The following is a 20261-nucleotide window of genomic DNA, read 5'->3' on the forward strand; positions in this document are numbered from 1 at the left end:
AAATAAGGTTGTACAAGGTAAGAAGTTTATCTTTACTGCCACTGGACAGATTTTGTGTCATGCAGTAAGTAATGCGATCATGCCCCGGCGTGATTCCTTTGACTTTTTTCAACGCTAAGAACAACTCTGTCGATGTAATTTTGTTCTCTATAATTGAAGCGTGCTTATTAATGGCACAATAGTTCGGTAAATTATATTTTGAGGTGAGAAATTCTGATTCCGTAAGTTTTTATATGCTGATTCCGTAGACCATTCACTGTTGACCAAAAACTAGCAATATCAATGGGATCAGTCAGTGTGCCATTATTGATTCGGGCAGTGCATATTTTTTGTTTTTTTTTATCACACAAAATCATTAAGATATCTCTATTTGTTTTTTCTTGCAAATTTTTCAATTCGTTTTCGAAAAAAATTTACTTATAGTTCGTCCGCATGACTCTGCAAATTTGATTTAAATATTTAAAAACTTCCACAGATTATTTTAGTTTTTTAATTTTTCTCACCTATGAACATTGAAAATTGAGAACCTCTACTAATTTTCTACATGGAAGACCTTTGTATTTAATGTTAATTCAGACACACCGTGACTCACAACAAGAAGATAGGATGCAAAACACACAACAGAGTTTTTTAAACCGGGCACAGGCTTGAATTTTGAGCTCCGATCTATGTGGTGTTCATCTTTATGACGAGGGGCTTGGAAGCTGGGAGCTATCGGATGCATCCATAGATTGCGGATAGTGAAACGCTTCATAAGGAGTAGCTGCAATTGCAGTCGTGGACAATCGGCGGTATCGAGAGGAGAGCCTATATTGGCGCCATTAAATAACCAATGGCCATCTTGTTCTCGCCGCGATATGGACCGGAAAGAGCTTACCTACCTATGGAGCTTGACGAGGATCGCCACCTCCACATGCGAATGTTGCCACAACAACAGAGCTGCTTAAGTTTACTTGTTCCCCAACGCTATGAGAGACAAGAAATACTTACTTCTCTTGTACTGACTCCACTTATCCAACAATGTTAATAACAACAAACAGAACACTTTGCAAAACGTATTCGTTTTGCTAGCCGTTGACGGATGCTGCCAGTGCCTTTCTTGCGACGTGCCTTCCTTGGCGGACCAGAAATCGCGATCCGAGTAGCAAGTGCAATGCTTTTTTAAATTATTTGCCAAGCTATTCTTTGAGTTGAAGCATTTAGCTTAGTGGTCTATAGCAGTGATGGACAAAAATACGCACACTATTGCACATTACATTATATACGTATACAAAAAGATAATCCCAATTAAGCCCATGGGACTTACGAAATAAGTCCCGGCATGGGAGATACTGAATTAAACTTACATAAATGTCTAGCTTTCTACGAATTTTTATTTTATGGCTTTATCTCTTGGCAACGCAAAGTTACAGTTTCGTGACTTGTGATTATAAGCTTTTGTTTTTAAGCAAATCGCGCCAACCGAAGTTTAACCTGGGACCGATACACCGGATATGTTAATGGGTGCGCTTTCGTATCGAATAAAAACTTATCATGTATTTAATGGATGTTATCGAATGCCTTCTTGCATTTCACAAGAAATCATTCATTATCGGAAGAGATAATTCAAAAATGAAAGATTGTTAATGTCTGCATTAAATCGGCCCCTGGTTTTGCATTTTGTTGGGTATTATTTAAAAAAATGTAGGATTTTTCCAATAAATTTAGCTTGCAAGCATTTTTATTGGTTTCGATTGAAATCGTAGTAGAAATTTAGAAACAATCTTCGTAAAAGAGGCCAATATCTGATTATTTATGCGTTCAAATGGACAGAAACAGTACTTTCGCAGCTTTTCATGAAATTCTCACACAACATGGATATATGACTTAATCATTTTTTTTTTTGGACCTTCAGGTATCGTTAATATTTTTTCTTCTACATTAAATACTATGATGCTTCAAGTGAAATTGCTACAACAACCTATTAAATAACTAAATAAACTCAAAGCCTTCATATTTCAAATCAGTTTCGATGTGCTTTAAAGCGTATACTGTTTTTCCTTGTATATCAAAAGCTGTAATGTACGTAGTAGTTTTACCATTCAATTCTTCAGTTTTCAATGCAACAATAATGCGGTCGTCAGTACCTGGTATAAATTTAAAACTTGAAAATCCTTGCGTAGCTTTTGTATTGTTGGGATCCAAAACTATAGTTTCTATTTTGTTGAAGTTTTCATCTGCGGAAATCAGAAGGTTACATCCCATGTGTTCGTCGCGGGTCTCATTGTATCTGAAGAAGACGGGAGAATAAATCAAAACAAATCAAATTATGTATAATTAATTAAAAAAGAGCAATGTTTAATTTCTTATGATTAGAGAGTGGGAATATATGCACTTCCTGTTTATGGGCCGATTTTGACCAATTTAAATACAAATGTTGATGTAAGAAAACGAATTTGGAGTGCATATCGGAAATATGCATTTTTTTATGCAAAATATTTGCAAAATACACACATGCAAAATGTACGAGCTAAAAGAGTTAAGTTTAGAATCTTAAATTAGTTAACGGTTGGGTTTTAAGCACTTTTCTGTATGTAAATGCGCTCTTTAAACCTATTTGCCTCTAATTGTATCCTGAGGATCTACAACGTTCAAATGTATACCGATCATCCGATTTGGGGGTTTAGGCCTATAAAATTCGCATTTATAACCCGACAACGAGTTGTGTTAAGATCTTTGATATCTCTGCCGAATATGGTTCAGATCGGTCAATATCTTAATATAGACCCCATATAAACACATCTCCCCGAATTAAGGTATAAGGCCAATAAAAGCCGCATTTTTCATCCAGTTTCGTCGAAAATTGGCACAACGAATTGTTGCGATTCTTGATATCTGTATTTAATATGGTTTAGATCGATCTATGTCTTAATATTGCTCCCATATAGACCGATCTCCCGATTTAAGGTATAAGGCCAACAAAGTCGCATTTATTACCCGATTTCGCTTACATTTGACACAGTGAGTTGTACTAAGTATGGTTCATATCGGACAATATTTGGAAATAGCCGCTATATATACCGATCTCCCGATTCAAATTCTTGGGCCTTTGTGATAGCTGTGAGCACACACAGGCTGGAACATTGAGGTCCGATCTGTGTGGTGTTCATTGCTGTCACGAGAAGCTTAGTTGCGGATAGTGGAATGCTCCATATGGAGTAGCTGCAACGACAGTCGCGGATAGTCAGCGGTATCGAGCGGAGAGTCTCAGTGAGAGGCCGGGCTGCACCGGCTCTTGCACAAATACTGAGTGCCTATGATGCTCGATATATTGTAAAAAGGGGAGTTATTGTTGTCTTTAAATAACCAATCGGAGATCGGTTCTTTGGACCATAACGAGCTTGCTAACATTCAGGAGCTTGACGAGGATTGCCATCTCCACATGAGAATGTGGCTACAACAACAACAACAATAACACCGATGAAAATAATAACATTGAGTTGCGTTGAGATCTTTGACATCCGTGGCGAATATGGTTAAGATCGGTCGATATCTAAATGTAACCCCCATATACACCGATCTTCAGATTTAAGGTCTTAAGCCCATTAATTCATTCTTAAAAAATTAAATAAAATATAGAAAAAAAATTAACTTCAGACTACTTAAAAATACACTGAGAGAAATCAGAAAATTCATAAGGAGATCCACTTAAATACTTTTGGAAGAAGGGGGAAAAATATACCAATGGCCTTATTCACAAAACTTAATGTAGATTTAAAATTGGTTTATTTGATAGGTATCCTTTAAAGAACTGTCAAATAAACCTATTTCAAATCTACATTAAGTGAATAAGGCCCTAACACTTTAACATATGTTGAAGATATGTCGAAGACTACTAAAAAAAGACAATCCCTTGGCAGCCGGTTGTACGTACCGAATTGGCCCTATGGAGTCCTTCATCGGCAAGGGCTGCCGCCTCAGCGTACAACACACTGCTACAACAACAAGAACGAATAAAAAAAACTTTCAATAATTTTTTCACAAAAATGGCATTAAAATTAAAAAAAAAATAATAAAAACAATTAATTAAAATTTTATTAGCTTTTTCATTGTCATTGCCCGACTTTCGCGCAAGTCGTAGCATGTGTAGGGCATGCGGGGAAGATGATGAGACGATGGAGCATTTCCTTTGTCATTCCCCGGCTTTCGCATGTAACAGATACCGGCACTTAGGTGCAGACTCAATACCAAACATGAACCAACTTAGGGGAGTGGTATTGAAAACTATTACGGATTTTGTAAGTAGCACGGAATTCCTAACTTAAAATTTTCTTTTTAGAGGTTACTTTATAGTTTTTAGAGCGTATAACAAGCCGATTACTGGCTTAGGTGTATGTCCATAGTGGCATGGTGCGGATTAATATCTGCAGCCTCTTTTCAACCTAACCTATCCCTAACCATATTAGCTTTTTATCTCAAGAAAAAAATTATTAGAATTTTGTATTAAGAAAAAATCTAATTTGAATTTCGCCTTAAGAAAAATTTCATTCAAATTTTGTCTTAAAAAATTGTCACTAAAATTTTGGCTTTAGAAAAAACCCATTTAATTTTTTTTAAGATAAATATTATCTTAAAAAATGTCAAATGTTGTGGTTAGAAATTTTTTTTATTAAAAATTCGTTTTTGAAAAAGATTTCATTGAAAATTTGTTTAAAAAAAATGCCAAAAAATTTTGTTTAACAAATCATTGAAATTTTGTTTACAAAAAATTCATTGCAATTTTTTTTTTTTTTGAAACCATGTCATAAAATTTTTATATTTGAAAATAATTTCATTTATTTCAACATTTTAGTAACTAGCCTCTTAGAAACCCTATATAGTTACAAAACTACTAAATAGATTCAACAATACAAAAAAAATAGTTTGAATGCTTATTATTACATGAACTTAATAGCTAAAAACATTAAAATTTTTGAAGAGATAAACATACAGTGACGGTATAATTAAAAACTTTGCACTTATACTCCAATTTATCACTATTTCAGCCCGCATATACAAAAGCAATACTCCTCCTAGTCCAAGCGTATTAAATCAAAATTAAAAAATATATAATACAAAATTAAAGAGAAAAAAATATATACTAAATATAGCTTTATCTTAACAAAAACATATTTTAAAATATAAACAATTAAATATTATAAAGAATGGATTTGTCCTATAAAAATCTACACTAATAAACTGCTCACACAATGCTATGCAATTTTAAGAAGAAGTTGTCAGAATATGATTTATGAACTTATTTGTAAAATTAAAAAGAGTAAAACTAAATTACTTCAAGTCAACAGGTAACATGTTAACTGTACGAGCAACTCTCACATGAAACGATTTTTCTAACACCGATGTTAATTTAGGCATGACAATATTTGGATTCCTTGTCGTGGTGTTCGGTAGGCCTTGTAAAAATTGAACAGATTCCACATGCAAATAAAATCTTGAAATGAACACCCAAGAAAGTCAAAAACAAATTGAGAGAAACGGTGATACCATTTAACAGAAAACACATAACGCAAAGCTGTATGTAATAACAAGCGCAACTTTCTCAAAACATAACCAAAACTGCCAGAAAAAACTTCAAGACCATACAAAATAACAGGCATTATAATCGCATGCACAACTCGAATCTTAATAATACCTGGTAAATTCAAATTCAAATTATACAACTTTCTCACTGAAAAGTTTACATTTGAAGTTATAGAACTAACTTGCACTTCAAATGTCAAATCATTATCCCTCTCTCTTTATAATGCTCCGACTAAACGACTCGTTTTTCCTTTACAATTTATAATGGCAAAACGACTAGTTTGCCACAAAAACGAGTCATTCAAAGAATGTGATCCCAAATAAATGCCTAAATTGTGCTAAATAAACGCAGCGCTGAATAATGTCAAAAAATAAATTACGAATTTTTTCCAAAAAAAAAATATATATAAAATTAGCAAAATTTTACAGATAAAGCAAGAAAAAGTAAATCTTAACAATAGTGCATCATAACATTTACGTTGGAGTGTGAAAAAGTGCAATTTCCAACACATCTCATCTAGTGTGAACGGTTCATTAATAAACATTATAAACAATAAAGGACCCAGAACAGAGCCCTGAGGAACACCACTACTAACAGGGCAAATATTACACCACATACCACTTCGGTATTTGCACTACTCGATTGCTTTAAATTGCAGAGCTTGGTCAGAATAAATATAGAGTGGGAGCAAATGACACCAATTGGGTGGTCACGCAAAAAAATACAAAATTCATTTCTTGTGGTAAATAATTTATTTGCAAATGCAAATTTTGCCCATAAACATTCCACAAAGGAACAGGGGCAAACTTCTCACATATAAATCAGTGCAGTCCAATTCAAGCTTAAGCTCAATGATAAGGGGCCTCCTTTTTATAGCCGAGTCCGAACGGCGTGCCGCTGGATGAGAAGTTTTACATGACATAGTACCTCACAAATGTTGCCAGCATTAGGAGGGGAAAATCATAGCTGAAAATTTTTTCTGATGGTCTCGCCAGGATTCGAACCCAGGCGTTCAGCGTCATAGGCGAACATGCTAACCCCTGTGCTACGGTGGCCAAGTCGACTTAAAGAGTCCTGTTCATATTCAGATGTGTGCTTTACAACCATTCGAACTTGAGTAAGTTGTAAAGCACATGATCCATTTGACATCTCCTTCTGACGATTTTTCTTGGTTTAAAAGGAAATCGCAATAAAGGAAACCAGTCAAATGCTTTTAGCAACCACACATTTTTTGCTGACTTTTTAAATGTTTTTTTTTTTTTTCCTGTACTCGTCTTTGAGTAGAAAGCATTAAACAATGGTCTAACGCCGGACAATATCCTGCAATTTGTGGAATTTTGACGCTTCATTTGCGAAAACTGTTTCAGGGGTGAAAGTGCATAGTAGGTTAGGTTTAAGTGGCAGTCTGCCGTCAGGCTCACTTAGACGTTTTCGTCCATTGTGATACCACAGGAACAGTAGAAGAAAGATGCCTTCTAGTACCTACCGTTGAACCATCCTGCTCGCTTAAAAAGCCCAATAACTTGCGAATGTTCACAAAGAAATGAGAACCTAAAGTGGAACTCCTACTAACTGCTAGTGCGGGACACACACACAGAAGATGTTCTATAGTCTCTTCTTCTTCGATGTCCCTACAACTTCTGCAAAAGTCGTTGCTGGCAATCTTCAGTCTGTCAGCATGTTTTCCGATTAGACAGTGACCTGTCATGACGGAGTGCATAGTATATTTCTATAAATTCTTTCCAGCCAACTATTCCTCTCGTCATTCTGGAGTGATTTAGAAGACTGAAATTGTAAACACTCCCAACGGTGAGAGTTTCTTCCCCTTCCGCTGGATTCCGTACTTTTTGGTTTTTATTATAGCCACATTCTTGCATGTTGCGATCATTGGGAGCTCCCATTGGGGGGTAAGGTCGTTCTCATGCATAGACCCAATGCCGGGTGAACGCTACTTTTTTTTTCCTTGAGCGTTGGTTTCATTTTTCTGTTTATTATTGGTGTCTTGCACCATGCAAGGTTGTATCTCTACCAATTTTCTCCGTCCTCATTTCTCTTCTACGCTCTTCTAGGGCAAACATTTGTTGTTGTTGTAGCAGTGTGTTCTACACCGAGGCGGCAGCCCTTGCCGATGAAGGATTCCATCGAGTCGATCCGTTACGTACAACCGGCTGCCATGGGATTGCAGGTTATTGTTGTTGTAGCAGTGTGGTGTTTTCTATGTTTCGTCACGTTGATTCTGTTGAGTATCCAGATCCAGGATCTCTGTAACTAAGAGGGGGTGCGTCCAGAGGGATCTGTTTCTGTTTCTGAGTCGAGGGGGTCTGGCTGGGCAGACAGGTGATATGACAAGGAGAGCTATAGGCGCCTTAAATAACCAATGACCGCCATGTTCCCGTGGCGATCGGTCCTTTGGGCCGAAACGAGCTTGCTCACCTATAGAAGCTAGACGAGGATCGACACCTCCACATATAGACATGTGGCTACAACAACAACAACAACAACAACAGGTGACGTATGGTCCCTGGTTACAATTGGAACATACGTCCTTGCTCTGTAGGAGTTGAAGCAACTGCATCTGCCGAGGACCACATTCACCCGGTAGATATTCACCGCATCTGCTACCGTGTCTGCATCAATGTTGTCTAGACCCGCTTGATGTGCCGCTTGCTCTAGACGAACTTTCTTGTAGCGCTGAACCTCACGCTCTAGATCCACAAGACGGTCTCAGCAATAACAGCCCAAAAGGTATTGCTTAGACAGCATGTAGTTATGTCTTCGCACTGGTAGGATCTTTGTCTCCTGATCCAGGTGGTCCACATGAGAACTGAGGAGACAGCTCGTCGCAGTTCGGAGGGAGGCATTTTTACAGATCTCGATATTATTCCACTGCGTGTCACAGAGCTGACGAGACCTCACTGGCGCTGCATAACTTACCACAGACCTGCTAATTGCATTGTACGTGGCCAACAAGGTTTCTTTGTCAGCACCCCAAGTTGTATTGGCAAGTGATTTGAGGACCTTGTTTCTACTTTTGACTTTATCACAAATTCCTGTGGCATGTGGGGAGCATGTGTAAGAGCTGCCAAATGTGACGCCAAGTATTTTGGGACACTTGATAGTCAGAATCATTTCTCCATCGACCATCACATTCAGCTCATTATTCACCTCACGCGTATTTGTAGAGAATAATATGGTTGTAGATTTGGTGACAAATATCTTCAGATCTCTTGCATCTTAATAAGTAGCAAGTTCGTTGAGGCAGACGTTCAACCTATCGCAGATGTCATCAATGGGGGCCTGATGCCATGATCGTACAATCGTACGCATATGATGGAAGGGGGGTGGAATAGAGGTTAAACAGTGCCGGAGATATCACCCCCTTAGGAAACTCCCTGTTTCACTCTACGTTGCTTCGACTTCTTATCTCTAAATGCCACAAATGACTGGTGATCACACAGATAATTCGCGACCCAGGGTTTCAGGCCTGGCTGAAGCACCGTATTGGCGATGTCTTCAAATAGTTTGGCTGACCCAGTCGAATGCCTTCGATGCCTGTCCTATCACATCGCCTGGAATGATTAAAACTACGGTAAATTGTGATGGCTGTTCATCGGCTCGGAGACCACGGATACGGCGAATGGCTCTCCTCCTTGCCCTGTCTCTCTCGAAATGCACAATAAATTGACGGTTGAACAACCTGGCGCATCTCTTCGGATTAGTCACGGTTACGTCTTCGTGACTGAGGTACTGTCATTCCGTCTACAGAAGGCCGAGAGTGACTTAATAGTAGACCACAGCTTGCCTAAACCGATGCCTAAGTTACATTGCTCCAAGTGTTCCAGCCACAAATTTCGCTTATGTTCGTTGACTACCCTGTTTATTTTCAGATTCAGCTCGCTGATTCTGGGGTTAGTGGGGTCCGATGGCTTGCCAGGATACGTCACTCAGGAGATCAAGGGATGCAATGGAGATGTCTGGCGAGCTGCTGCACCTTCTCGTAATCCTAGTGGGGGCATCCTCATTCACCATGCAAAACGTGGAGCTTTCAATCTGCCCTGCCAAAGCTATGCCCCGCTGGTAGTTACCTAGGGGAGAATGCCATGAATTGTGATGCGCATTAAAGTCCCCTAGAACCAGACGCTTACGGCCACATAGGAATCCACTTATGTAGGGTTCGTAAGCTCAGCCATTAATTGGGACACAGCTACCAACCGGCGGTATATACACGTTGCATAGCTTTATCTCGGCAGTACCGGACCTGACTGCTATCCGTCAGGCGCAGTCGAGATGGGTCTATGCGGACCATTATAATTCAACTGCAAAAAGATACACTTCCCGGCACTATTGAGGCTGCGGTGCTGTTGTTGCGTATATTGTCGCACGGAGAGATCGGAGGGGTCACATAGTCCGACGACGAGGTCGCAGAAGACAACAACTACGACGCTTTTGACCCACTGTTTTCCATGTTCGCACACCACCTTGCAACTTATTCCGGTTGCAGCACGCACCGGTTACACCTCACCGACCGATGATGGAGGTGGTTCTGGCGAACCGAACAGAACCAGCGTGCGGAGAAGGCACTCCGGGATGTGCCTCTCCCATGACAAAAAAGGACGAACACGTACACTGAGGCGGCAGCCCTTGGCGATGAAGGAATACATCGGGTCAATCTGGTGCGTACAATAGGCTGCCATGGTTTACTCTAAACTCTCTGAGTGAAGAGGTTAACAACCTAGGTTACTAGTCTCATGCTCTTAAACATTACCTAATCTAAACATATCTCTATTTATTGAAAAGTTTAATTATAAAATTATAGACTAAGAATTAATCAGAACGCTTTTATTTTAGTACTATCGACATAGAACTAATCAAAGCTTATGAATTCAGTACAATAAAATAACAATTGCAAGATCACTTACTTTTCTTTGGAACATCTTCTTGGCAAGAAAAACCACTTCTTATGAAATTCCGACCAGACGCCACTTTCATGTATCATATAACCGGGCCATATTATTTGAGATGCCTCTTCCCTTATCCTTTTAAAATTATTGGACCAATCAAGTGATTTTACTGCACCAGATGGAGAAATCACTTTAACAAACATAGGGTTTTCGTTTTCAAAATCGCCCATTCCTGTTGTCCATTCTTTTCCCATCGAACCAACATATAGCATACGCTCTTTGACTGTAGCCCATTCAGACTTGAATCCTTTCACATTGTATCCATTTCCGTCAAGTAAAATAATCCATGGTATTGGCTTTTCACTATTAGTTACATCATATACCAGACCAGTGCGATCATCAAAACTTAATATGCGACCATTGAATGTCACCAATTCGGAAAGCTCCATGCCGCGCCCTTTTAAGGAAAAAGCTGATTCCAAAGCATGCGGTTCTCCAGAATCCCAAGTTATGACAATTTCATTCTTAGCCGCTATGTACGTCAGGTGTCCTTTTTTGAAATAGCTACGCCAAATTGTTCCGCCGTTGCTATTTACTTTTGAGTTAGTGTCTAGATCTGCAACCATAGCTATTCGGAATGTAACCATTCCAGGCCTTGCGACGACAGCAGGCGTTAAAGGATACGTAGTATTATATGGCAAGAAGGAATCTAATATAGAATTTTTGTTATCGCTAGTGCCAATTAAGTTTGCATTTCGGTGACCACTTGTTGAGCTGGCGTATTTTTTTAACCAAGCCGCATCTGAAGATGACGTACTGCCTCCACGGACGTAATAGAATAAAACAATTAAAGCACAGGTTCCCACAATAAGCATTGCTATATGATAGTTAAAGCGGACAGTCCTATTTCCAATTCGGTATGTGGGTGGAGTCCGCAGAGCGGATCGCCAGTCACGGCTGTACATGACTGAACGATTGTGTGATGTTCTTGGGGTGCTATCGTTGGCCTCTTGAAAACTATGCGTGGATACGGAAGCAAATGATGGCGTGGCGAAATTTTTGTTTACAGCGTACGTATGTTTTTGCTTCATTTATCCATTTATCTTCGAAAACGTCAAACAACTGAATTTCTTCCACGCATGTTTTTTTCTCTTCTTAAAAAAAAATAAAAAATTCTACTAATTCTAGTAAATTGCGATTGTGCGTACTTTCATTCTGTGGCATGTGCGTCAATTTGCAAGTGTATGGGTGAACTTTGTCATATGGCTAACTTCCTTGGAAAAATTCATGGTACAATTAAGAGATTGGTACAATTAGAAGGTAAAGTCATAAGCCCCGCTAATCAGGATGCACTTAAATATCAAAGACTTGAATACACAGCTGTAATTTTTTTCTAATATCTTAAAAGATGTTCTATTTGATGCGATACTCCACACATAAGCAACAAAACAATGTTATAATGATGGAAATACAAATATAAAACACATTTGTAGAGGATAAGTTAAACAAAGTTTATTTCTAAAAATCACTTTGACATTTCAATTTACGACAGTTGTGACTCAAGGTAGTTTCGTTGGGGGTAGATTTTAGTTGTCGATCTAATGACACTACCTCTTAATCTTGGAACAATAAGAAGGTAAAGTAAAACAGAAATTATCGTTCTATCTTTCGCAACTCTACGCAAAAACACGAAAAGCACAAAGTGAAAACGACAAAAATTATAAAATAAACTTACTCATAGCCTGAAATTCTAACTTAAAAACATCACAAATCTTTGTATAACACACTGCTGCAACAATAACCAATCCCATGGCAGCCCGTTGTACGTTCCGCCTCAGTGTATAAAACACTGCTACAACAACAACAACAAATCTAAATAAAATAAACATAACAAAATAAAATAAAATATCAATACCAGTTTATTCGTATGAAGCTTTTGCTGAAAATTTTTTTCGTATTACGAAAAAGCAGCGCGCTAGAGTGCTGCAGACATATCCGAAAAGTTTTAAAGTAAACACCAAAATATTGTCCGTCGTTTTGTTGACGACTTTCTATTAGTTAGGGAAAACAGCTGATTTGATTGAATAATAATTTTTTCACATAATGTTCCTTTCTTCAAATTTTAATTGCCTCAATTTATAATTTACACCTTTATAATCATAAATCTTTTGATCTTGTGGCTGCTACACATGACAATGTAAATTAAAACTAAAACATCAATTAGGATGTGTCCAAAAATTCGACAGCCTAGTGGGAATTTGCGCCACCATCTCCACCGGGTTGTCCCAAGATATATTTAGGTCTGTTCGAGTACTTTTCCAGTAAAAATTTGCAGAAGAGTAAGAGCCAACGAACGACTTCCAGTGAAAATTTGCAGAAAAACAGCTGATTCCTGTTTTGGTTAGTTTTTCATTGGCTTGCCTTAAAAACAATTTTTTTCTGACAAATTCTCTACACTGATGTGAAGAATCTGGATCTGCCTGGAATCGATTACATTAAACTGTCCTCAGCCTATCTGAAAATTATTATAGTACCCGACGTTTGGTCAATCTGATCCCGCTACTGAAACCTGAAAAGGATACGAGCAAGGAGGAGTCGTACAGACCGATCTCCTTTCTCTCTTCAGTAGCCAAGACGCATGAAGGACTACTCCTTCCGCTCCTCTCGTTGGACAGTTTCCATTCGCCGAGCATCAGCATGCATATCGAAGGCTGCATAGGACTACAACTGCTTTACATGCCATCACCGTATACAAAAGTACATTGTGCTGTGCGTCACTTGTTTAACTGACCAGCTAGACCCACTCAATCCCATGACAGCATCTTCCCTCCTTAAAAAAATTAAAGGAATGGTGATGGTTTCATCTCAGCTCTCCGATAAGGATGATACCATCAAAACACTTAAGAACCCGATAATTGCGCTTTTCTTGGTGTCTGGAAGGATACAATGTTTTAATTTTTCAAGATTTTCCAAATAATTCCTCAAATTTTAAATTTCAGGTAAAACTACCACTTCATTTGTTGAGTTTTTTGTACCTGGACACTAGCTGCTGTCACGAATCTTCATTAAAAGTTAATAAAAATTAAACAAATATAATAATTACCAATAAACAATATTAATATTTTTTACTTACCTCTGCCTTTTCGATACATTTTGCCGTTATCTGTTCAAAGTTGCAAATTTCTGCTGGCAAAAAAAGTCCCAGTAGAAATTTGTAGGTTCTCTATTTTCTAACTGTAAAAATTTGCTCTCTCTCGACTTCCAGTAAAACTTTGTGCAAATTTGCACACATTTTTGAGTTCCCGACCATAGCTTTTATTTACAGGTAGTGGTAGTGGCCCAACAACAAAATATTGAGTACACTATCTGTCACAATCAGTGATTAGTGCAACTATGATTTTGTGTATGTTACAAGTTCGCGCCATTTTTCGTTCTTTGTGTATGGTTCTTAACTATAATACACACATACAACCAAAACTATTTGACACATAGTGCACTTGGCGAGAAAAAATTTTACTCAGCTGTTTACGGTACACTACCAGGTAAATATACAATTATGTCACAGTTGATATCGTTGTTTTTTGGCTAATGACTTTACCTTGTATAAATTTGCCGAGACTGAGCCAAGATATGTTCATTTACAGGTAGTGACAGTTGCCCAACAACAAAGTCAGCGTATAGTGCAAAATCAGCGAATAGTGCAACTCTGATTTTGTGTATGTAACTAGTTCGCACCATTTCTTGTTGTTTGTGTGTGTATGGTTTGTTTCTGTGTATATGGTACTATAATGCACACAAACACACAATACTCGTTGACAGATAGTGCACTTCGCGAGAAAGATTTTTACTCAGCTGTTTACAATACACTAGCTGGTAATTATGTCATGGACTGAGCTCTAAAAATCAAACAGCCCGATTTTTCAACAATACCAGCTATTCGGTTATTCATACTCAAAAGACATCATAAAGACAACAGCTGTTTCGCCGGAAATTTTTTTGTAGTCAATGTATAATGTACTACAAAAATGAGTTCGCACTTTGTTAACATTTTGAAACAGGCTTTTAAGACATTCGACCGCAAAAACCAAGCTACACTTGCAAACAATTTAGCAGCTCTTAAGCAGTTAACAGACAACCTTACCAACCGCGACATATACGTTAATGAGGAACTATTTTATGAGTCTGTCGTTCCTGGCCGAGCACCTTGTACGTTTATGCAAATTTATGAAAACGACATAGTATCCATGAGTGTGTTTATAATGAGAGGAGGATACACAATGCCGTTGCATGATCATCCGTGTATGTATGGCCTCCTTAAAGTCCTTACAGGCAGACTCCGAATACAGTCCTATACAAGCCTATGCGAAGAACCGATAAAGCACAACGAACCTATAAAGGAAGTGCATGTCATAAAAGATGAACCCAGCATATTCACCTCTGATATGGGATGCACTCTACTCACACCAAAGGAACGCAATTACCATGAGATAACAGCTGTGGATGGTGTTGCGGCATTTTTCGACATTTTAGCGCCTCCATATGACGCAAATGTGCCTGAATATGGACCAAGGAAATGTACGTTCTATGAGGCTATACCCCAACAGATGGTAACTGGAAAATTTAACGATGACAAGCTTGATGATGGACAACCAAGTAAATATAATAATTTAATGATATTGAAGCATATACCAGCACCTCCATCGTATTATTGCGAAACCACGGATGCTCACGAAGCGGTATTGCAATCGGTATTAATGCACTTGAAAGAGGTTTACAGATCCAATTCCTTGGAAGAATGAAATAAAATTGTAGAAACTACTCAAAGGTGTATACAATTAAGAAATTAAAAGCCAAATTATTCTGTAAGTTTATTTAATTTATTTAAAGTGTTACTTTGTATGTAAAATAAAAAATACTGAAACGTCACAATGGACTTATCTCGTGAATTTGGCCAAATATATGCGAATATATGGAAGTAAATATGGAACAAATAATAATGTATACCTATCACATTATTATTATTATTTGTTGTTGTTGTTGTTGTTGTATCAGTGTGTTGCGTTCTATCTTTCGTCTGTTTGGTTCTGTTGAGTAACCAGATCCAGAAACTCTCCATCTAAGTTGTGGTGCATCCATTTGGGTCTGAGTCTGAGACGAGTGTGTCTGTCTGGGCAGTAAAACAGGTGAAGTGTGTCGTGTGGTCCGTGGGTCATGTTCGGGACATACACTCTCGGACAAAATAAAGCGATTAATATTTTATCTAATAATGAAATTAACATTGAATTCTTACTTTATGTTTTCTATTTATATTACAAACTATATGGCACATAAGGAATTTGAAGTGACAAAATAAAGTAACACTTCTCTAATAAATATTGTTAAAAATTAAATAACTGCAAAATTTAGTACTAAGTTGCTCCTCCTTTGTTATTTATGACTTATCTCAGTCTTTTCGGCATACTTAAAGCAAGGTTCTTCAAAGTATTTGTTGGAATTACCCTACATTCACTTTGCATTTTTTCCCAAAATGTTTGAAGATTTGATCTGGATTCCATCGGGATTTTTGTCATCTATGAAAGCTTGTTGTTTTCTTCAAAATATTTTTTTGCGACCTTAGTCGTGTGCATGAGGTCGTTGTCTTGTTGAAAGATTAACTCCCCCAAGCCCATTTCCTCCGCACTGCTATAAATATTTTCTTCCAAAATATTTACATAGTGCTCTCCAGTCATTTTAGAGTCACTTTTTTACGAGTTTACCATCTCCTGAAGAGGAAAAACATCCCCACACCAGTTTTACAGTATGTATAAGGTTTTTCGCACCACACTCTTTTCCGATTTTTTGAAAGTTTTTAGTTCATATTTTGACTCGTCTGTCTAAATAATTTTATTCCAAAATAATTCAGGCATATTTATATACTTTTTGCAAAAATCAATCGTTTTTTACTATTGGCTGCTCGTAGGAGAGGTTTTTTCTTAGCGAAGGCACTTTTTAAACCCCTTTTTTTATGTCTCGTTTGGACAGTTCGAGTCGAAATATTAAATTCTTACTTCTTCAAGTTCTTTGCCTGTTAGGGCCAGAGATCATTATATTTTACAAATTTTTTTTTGTTTGTTTCTCTTTCGAAACGAGCTCAATGACCGGAGATGCGAGACGAGCTCAATGATCGGAGATTCCATTTGTATCTCCGATCATTGAGCTCGTCTCGCATCTCCGATCATTGAGCGCGTCTCGAAAGAGAAACAAACAATATTGTTTATGGAAATAATTGAGGCACTCCAACAAATAACGGATTATTGAGGATTAATGAAGAAAGGTACACAACCGCACTTTAGTTTGGCCGACAGTGTACACATTGCACGTTAGCATCAATTCTTGCTTTGTAGTTGAGCGACTGCAACTGCCGGATCGTAATTGAGCCAGAACCTCTCTGGTTTGCCAGAGGAGGTCAATTTTTTCAGGCGCAATGGGAGGCGGCCGTTCTCCAAGGTATTAAAAATATTAAATAATATAGTATAAATTATTGTTATCTTGTTCTTGTTATTATTGTAGCCACATTTTCATGTGGAGGTGGTGATCCTCGTCAGACTCTTGTAGGTGACTCAGTATTTATGCAAGGCACTCAGTATTTATGCAAGAACCGGTGCCGATACCGCTGATTGTCCGCGACTGCCGTTACAGCTACTCCGTATGGATCATTCCACTATCTGCCACCTGTGGATATGAGAGCGATTAGACGTTAAAGTTCCAGCCTGTGTGGCGTCCACAGCTATCCCGTGACGGGTATTTTATGTTGTGCCCCTTGCTTGTGAGTAAAAACACAGAAGAATGTTATAAATTTTGTATGTTGAGCCGACCATTGATAAGCCCATTGTACATTTTTCTCTATTTCTAAAGTTTAGAAATGTTTTAATTTTTATGACCGTAGCATGTTCGCCTTTGACGCTGCACGCCTTGGTTCAAATACTGTCGAGAACATCAGAAATAAATTTCCGCCGCGGTTATCCCTACCTAATGCTGGCGACATTGTGAGGTAAAACTTCTTCACAAAGTGGCACGCCGTTCAGACTCCGCAATGAAAAGGAGTTACCTTATCATTCAGCTTTAATTCTATTCGTACAGACCTCATTGACGAGAAAAGTATCCCTTTTTCCTCAATGGAATGTTCATTTCATTTATTTTTCTATTTTTAATCGATTCCATAAGTGGCATACACATGTTGACATACATTTGTACATAATACTAATTAAATACGATATCCGACCCATTAACATACAGATTAAGCGTGAGGTGGCCTCTGCGGCTTTGAGACTTTAGGCGATGGGAGAATGGATTGTGGATGGAAGCAGCTCATACCATCGCGGTATAGTCGAGGCGACGATAGGAAACCTGGAAGGAAGTGAAGAGTTTTCCGATCGCATACCTGAGACGACACTTGCGATCGAGTTGGAGGCACTGCTGCCAGCGGCACAGTCTTGGACTGACGCAACCCTAGTATTGCCATCTGGAAGATAATGTTACATGGATGGATCAAAGCTAGAGGACAGAGTGGGATTGGGGGTCTACATTGAGAACCCCAAGGACTGAGTTCTGTTTTAGACTGCCTGACCATAATACGGTCCTGCAGGCGGAGATACGGGCGATCACGCAATGCGTAAGGTCGAGTCTGAACGCAAGGACGTCAAGTGTGAACATCTTTACGGACAGTAAAATAACCATAAGGGCAATAACAACCAGGACGTTAAGGTCACGAATTCCTAACTTAGATTTTCTTTTTCGAGGATACTTTTTTATTTTATATCTGACTTTTGTAATTTTAAACAATAAGCACTACTTTTTTTTAGTATTTAGAGCGCACAACAAGCCTGGCTTATGTGTATGTCCATAGTGGCATGGGGCGGATTAATATCCGCACCATCTTTTCCACCAAACCTAACCTGAATTTTATTCGAATGACCACAATTTCTCAGTGAAACAGGAAGCCCATTCCAACGCCTAGCTACCCTTACCAAAATGATTTTTCATAATTGGCACACCTTATTCTAGGAGAAATAATCGTGGGGATACTTGAAGATCGCAAAAACTGTGACAAAAAAGTGACAATAGATCTTTTATTACTAAAAAATGTTCAAAAGAACAGTGGGGAAATTTTCTAGCATAATAAGATACAAAAACACTTAAATTCAAGTCCAAAAATATATCGCACTACTCTTTTAAAGGCAATTGGTAGTGCCCTTACATACTGTAAATTAGTGCCAGTGTAAACCCCCACGCATTATAATATATGAGGCATTACAAGTGGGCGACCAAGTTGCATTCTAATAGTAATAGGAAGAAAACAGTCAAAGTTGTACAGAGAGCGTAGCGAATGTTCATAGCCATATTTGCATTGGCAAAATTTGCAATGCAAATATTCTCCCGAGCCTCGTAAGAGAATTTCCATTCGCCGAGCCATGTTGATACATGGATTTCGAAGACTGCATAGCACAACAACTGCTATGCATGCCATCACCGCACACATTTGCTGTGGCTTCAATCACCCCAGGGCATGTGGTAGGACAGTCCTCGTGGCACTGGACCTATTGAAGGCATTCGACATGGCCAGCCATGCTAAACTATTTGGGGACATCCCCAACACGTCCCTCCAGCCAGGCCTGAAACGCTGGGTCCCGAATTATATATAGCCAGTCATTTGTGGAATTTGGGGATAACAAGTCGAAGCACCGTAGAGTGAAACCGGGCGTTCCCCAAGGCGGGGTGATATCTCCGGCATTGTTTAACTTCTACCTATCTTCCATTCCACCCCCTCTAGATCGTACCGGCATAGAGATTGCATCATATGCGGACGATTGTGCGATTCTGGCACCGCGCCCCCACCGATCCCATGGCAGCCGGTTGTACGTACCGGATTGACCCGATGGAATCTTCATCGGCAAGGGCTGCCGCCTCAGTGTACGTGTTCGTCTTTTTTCGTCATGGGAGAGGCACATCCCGGAGTGCCTTCTCCGTATGCTTTTGGTCCGTGCCGGGATTGAAAAGAACCCCGGACCCTGGTTCTGTTCCGTTTGCCAGAACCGTCTTCATCATCGGTCAGTGTCGGTGAGGTGTAACAGGTGCTTGGAGTGGGTACATTTCCGTTCTTGCTCTGGCCTAACTTCGCTGCGGGAGTATAGTCATACTGGCTATGTCGCTAGGTGCTGTGCGAACATAGCCAGCAGTGGGTCACAAGCGTCGCCGTCGTCGCCTTCGGCTTCCTCGTCGTCGGACTATGTGACCCCCCCGACCTCTTCCGTACGGCAATTTATGCAAAGACAGCACCCTAGCCCTACTATTGCCAGGCCTGTGTCGGGAAATGTATCGTTCCTGCAGTTAAACTGCAATGGACTGCGAGGCAAGATTGATGAGATTGTAGATTTTATGAGTCGGAAGAGCATATCGGTCGCAGCGATCCAGGAGACAAAGCTGACTAACACCTGCAGCTTGCACAGTTGTCACGGCTACAATGTGCTACGTAAGGATCGCTCAAGGAATGGAGGTGGGGGATTGGCCTTCGTTATACACCATTCCGTGCAGTATAGACCTATCTCGCCTGCGCTTGACGCTAGTGACCCATACATGGAATGTATGGGGGTAGCAGTCAGGTCTGGTACTGCCGAGATAGAGATATACAACGTGTATATACCGCCGGTTGGCAGCTGTGCCCCGATTAATGGCCAGGCCTACAGCCCCGACATAAGTGGGTTGCTATCTGGCCATGGTCGTCTGGTTCTGGGGGATTTCAATGCACATCACTCGTCATGGCA

General features: G+C 39.2%; 2 protein-coding genes across 2 annotated transcripts; one reads left to right on the plus strand and one right to left on the minus strand.

The window, feature by feature from the left end:
• Positions 1-1355: 1355 nt before the first annotated feature.
• Positions 1356-11829, minus strand: LOC106092068 (apyrase). The gene is made up of 2 exons (XM_013258822.2): positions 10480-11829; positions 1356-2269 (listed from the first exon to the last, which is right to left on the minus strand). The coding sequence occupies exons 1-2, from the start codon at positions 11550-11552 to the stop codon at positions 1972-1974; spliced, it is 1371 nt and encodes a 456-aa protein (XP_013114276.2). The 5' UTR covers positions 11553-11829; the 3' UTR covers positions 1356-1971.
• Positions 11830-14392: 2563 nt separating this feature from the next.
• On the plus strand, positions 14393-15390 carry LOC106092062 (2-aminoethanethiol dioxygenase). The gene has a single exon (XM_013258814.2). The coding sequence runs from the start codon at positions 14487-14489 to the stop codon at positions 15258-15260; it is 774 nt and encodes a 257-aa protein (XP_013114268.1). The 5' UTR covers positions 14393-14486; the 3' UTR covers positions 15261-15390.
• Positions 15391-20261: the final 4871 nt, after the last annotated feature.

This window comes from Stomoxys calcitrans, chromosome 1 (genome assembly GCF_963082655.1).
Source record: "Stomoxys calcitrans chromosome 1, idStoCalc2.1, whole genome shotgun sequence".
In the NCBI taxonomy this organism is placed as follows: domain Eukaryota; kingdom Metazoa; phylum Arthropoda; class Insecta; order Diptera; family Muscidae; genus Stomoxys; species Stomoxys calcitrans.

Excerpts from the sequence above, each read along its gene's own strand:
- LOC106092068 (XM_013258822.2), bottom strand. The coding sequence starts at position 11,552 with ATGAAGCAAAAACATACGTACGCTGTAAACAAAAATTTCGCCACGCCA. Across the intron at positions 2,270-10,479 it reads AGAAGATGTTCCAAAGAAAA|ATACAATGAGACCCGCGACG; the intron begins GTAAGTGATCTT and ends CGTCTTCTTCAG.
- LOC106092062 (XM_013258814.2), top strand. The coding sequence starts at position 14,487 with ATGAGTTCGCACTTTGTTAACATTTTGAAACAGGCTTTTAAGACATTC.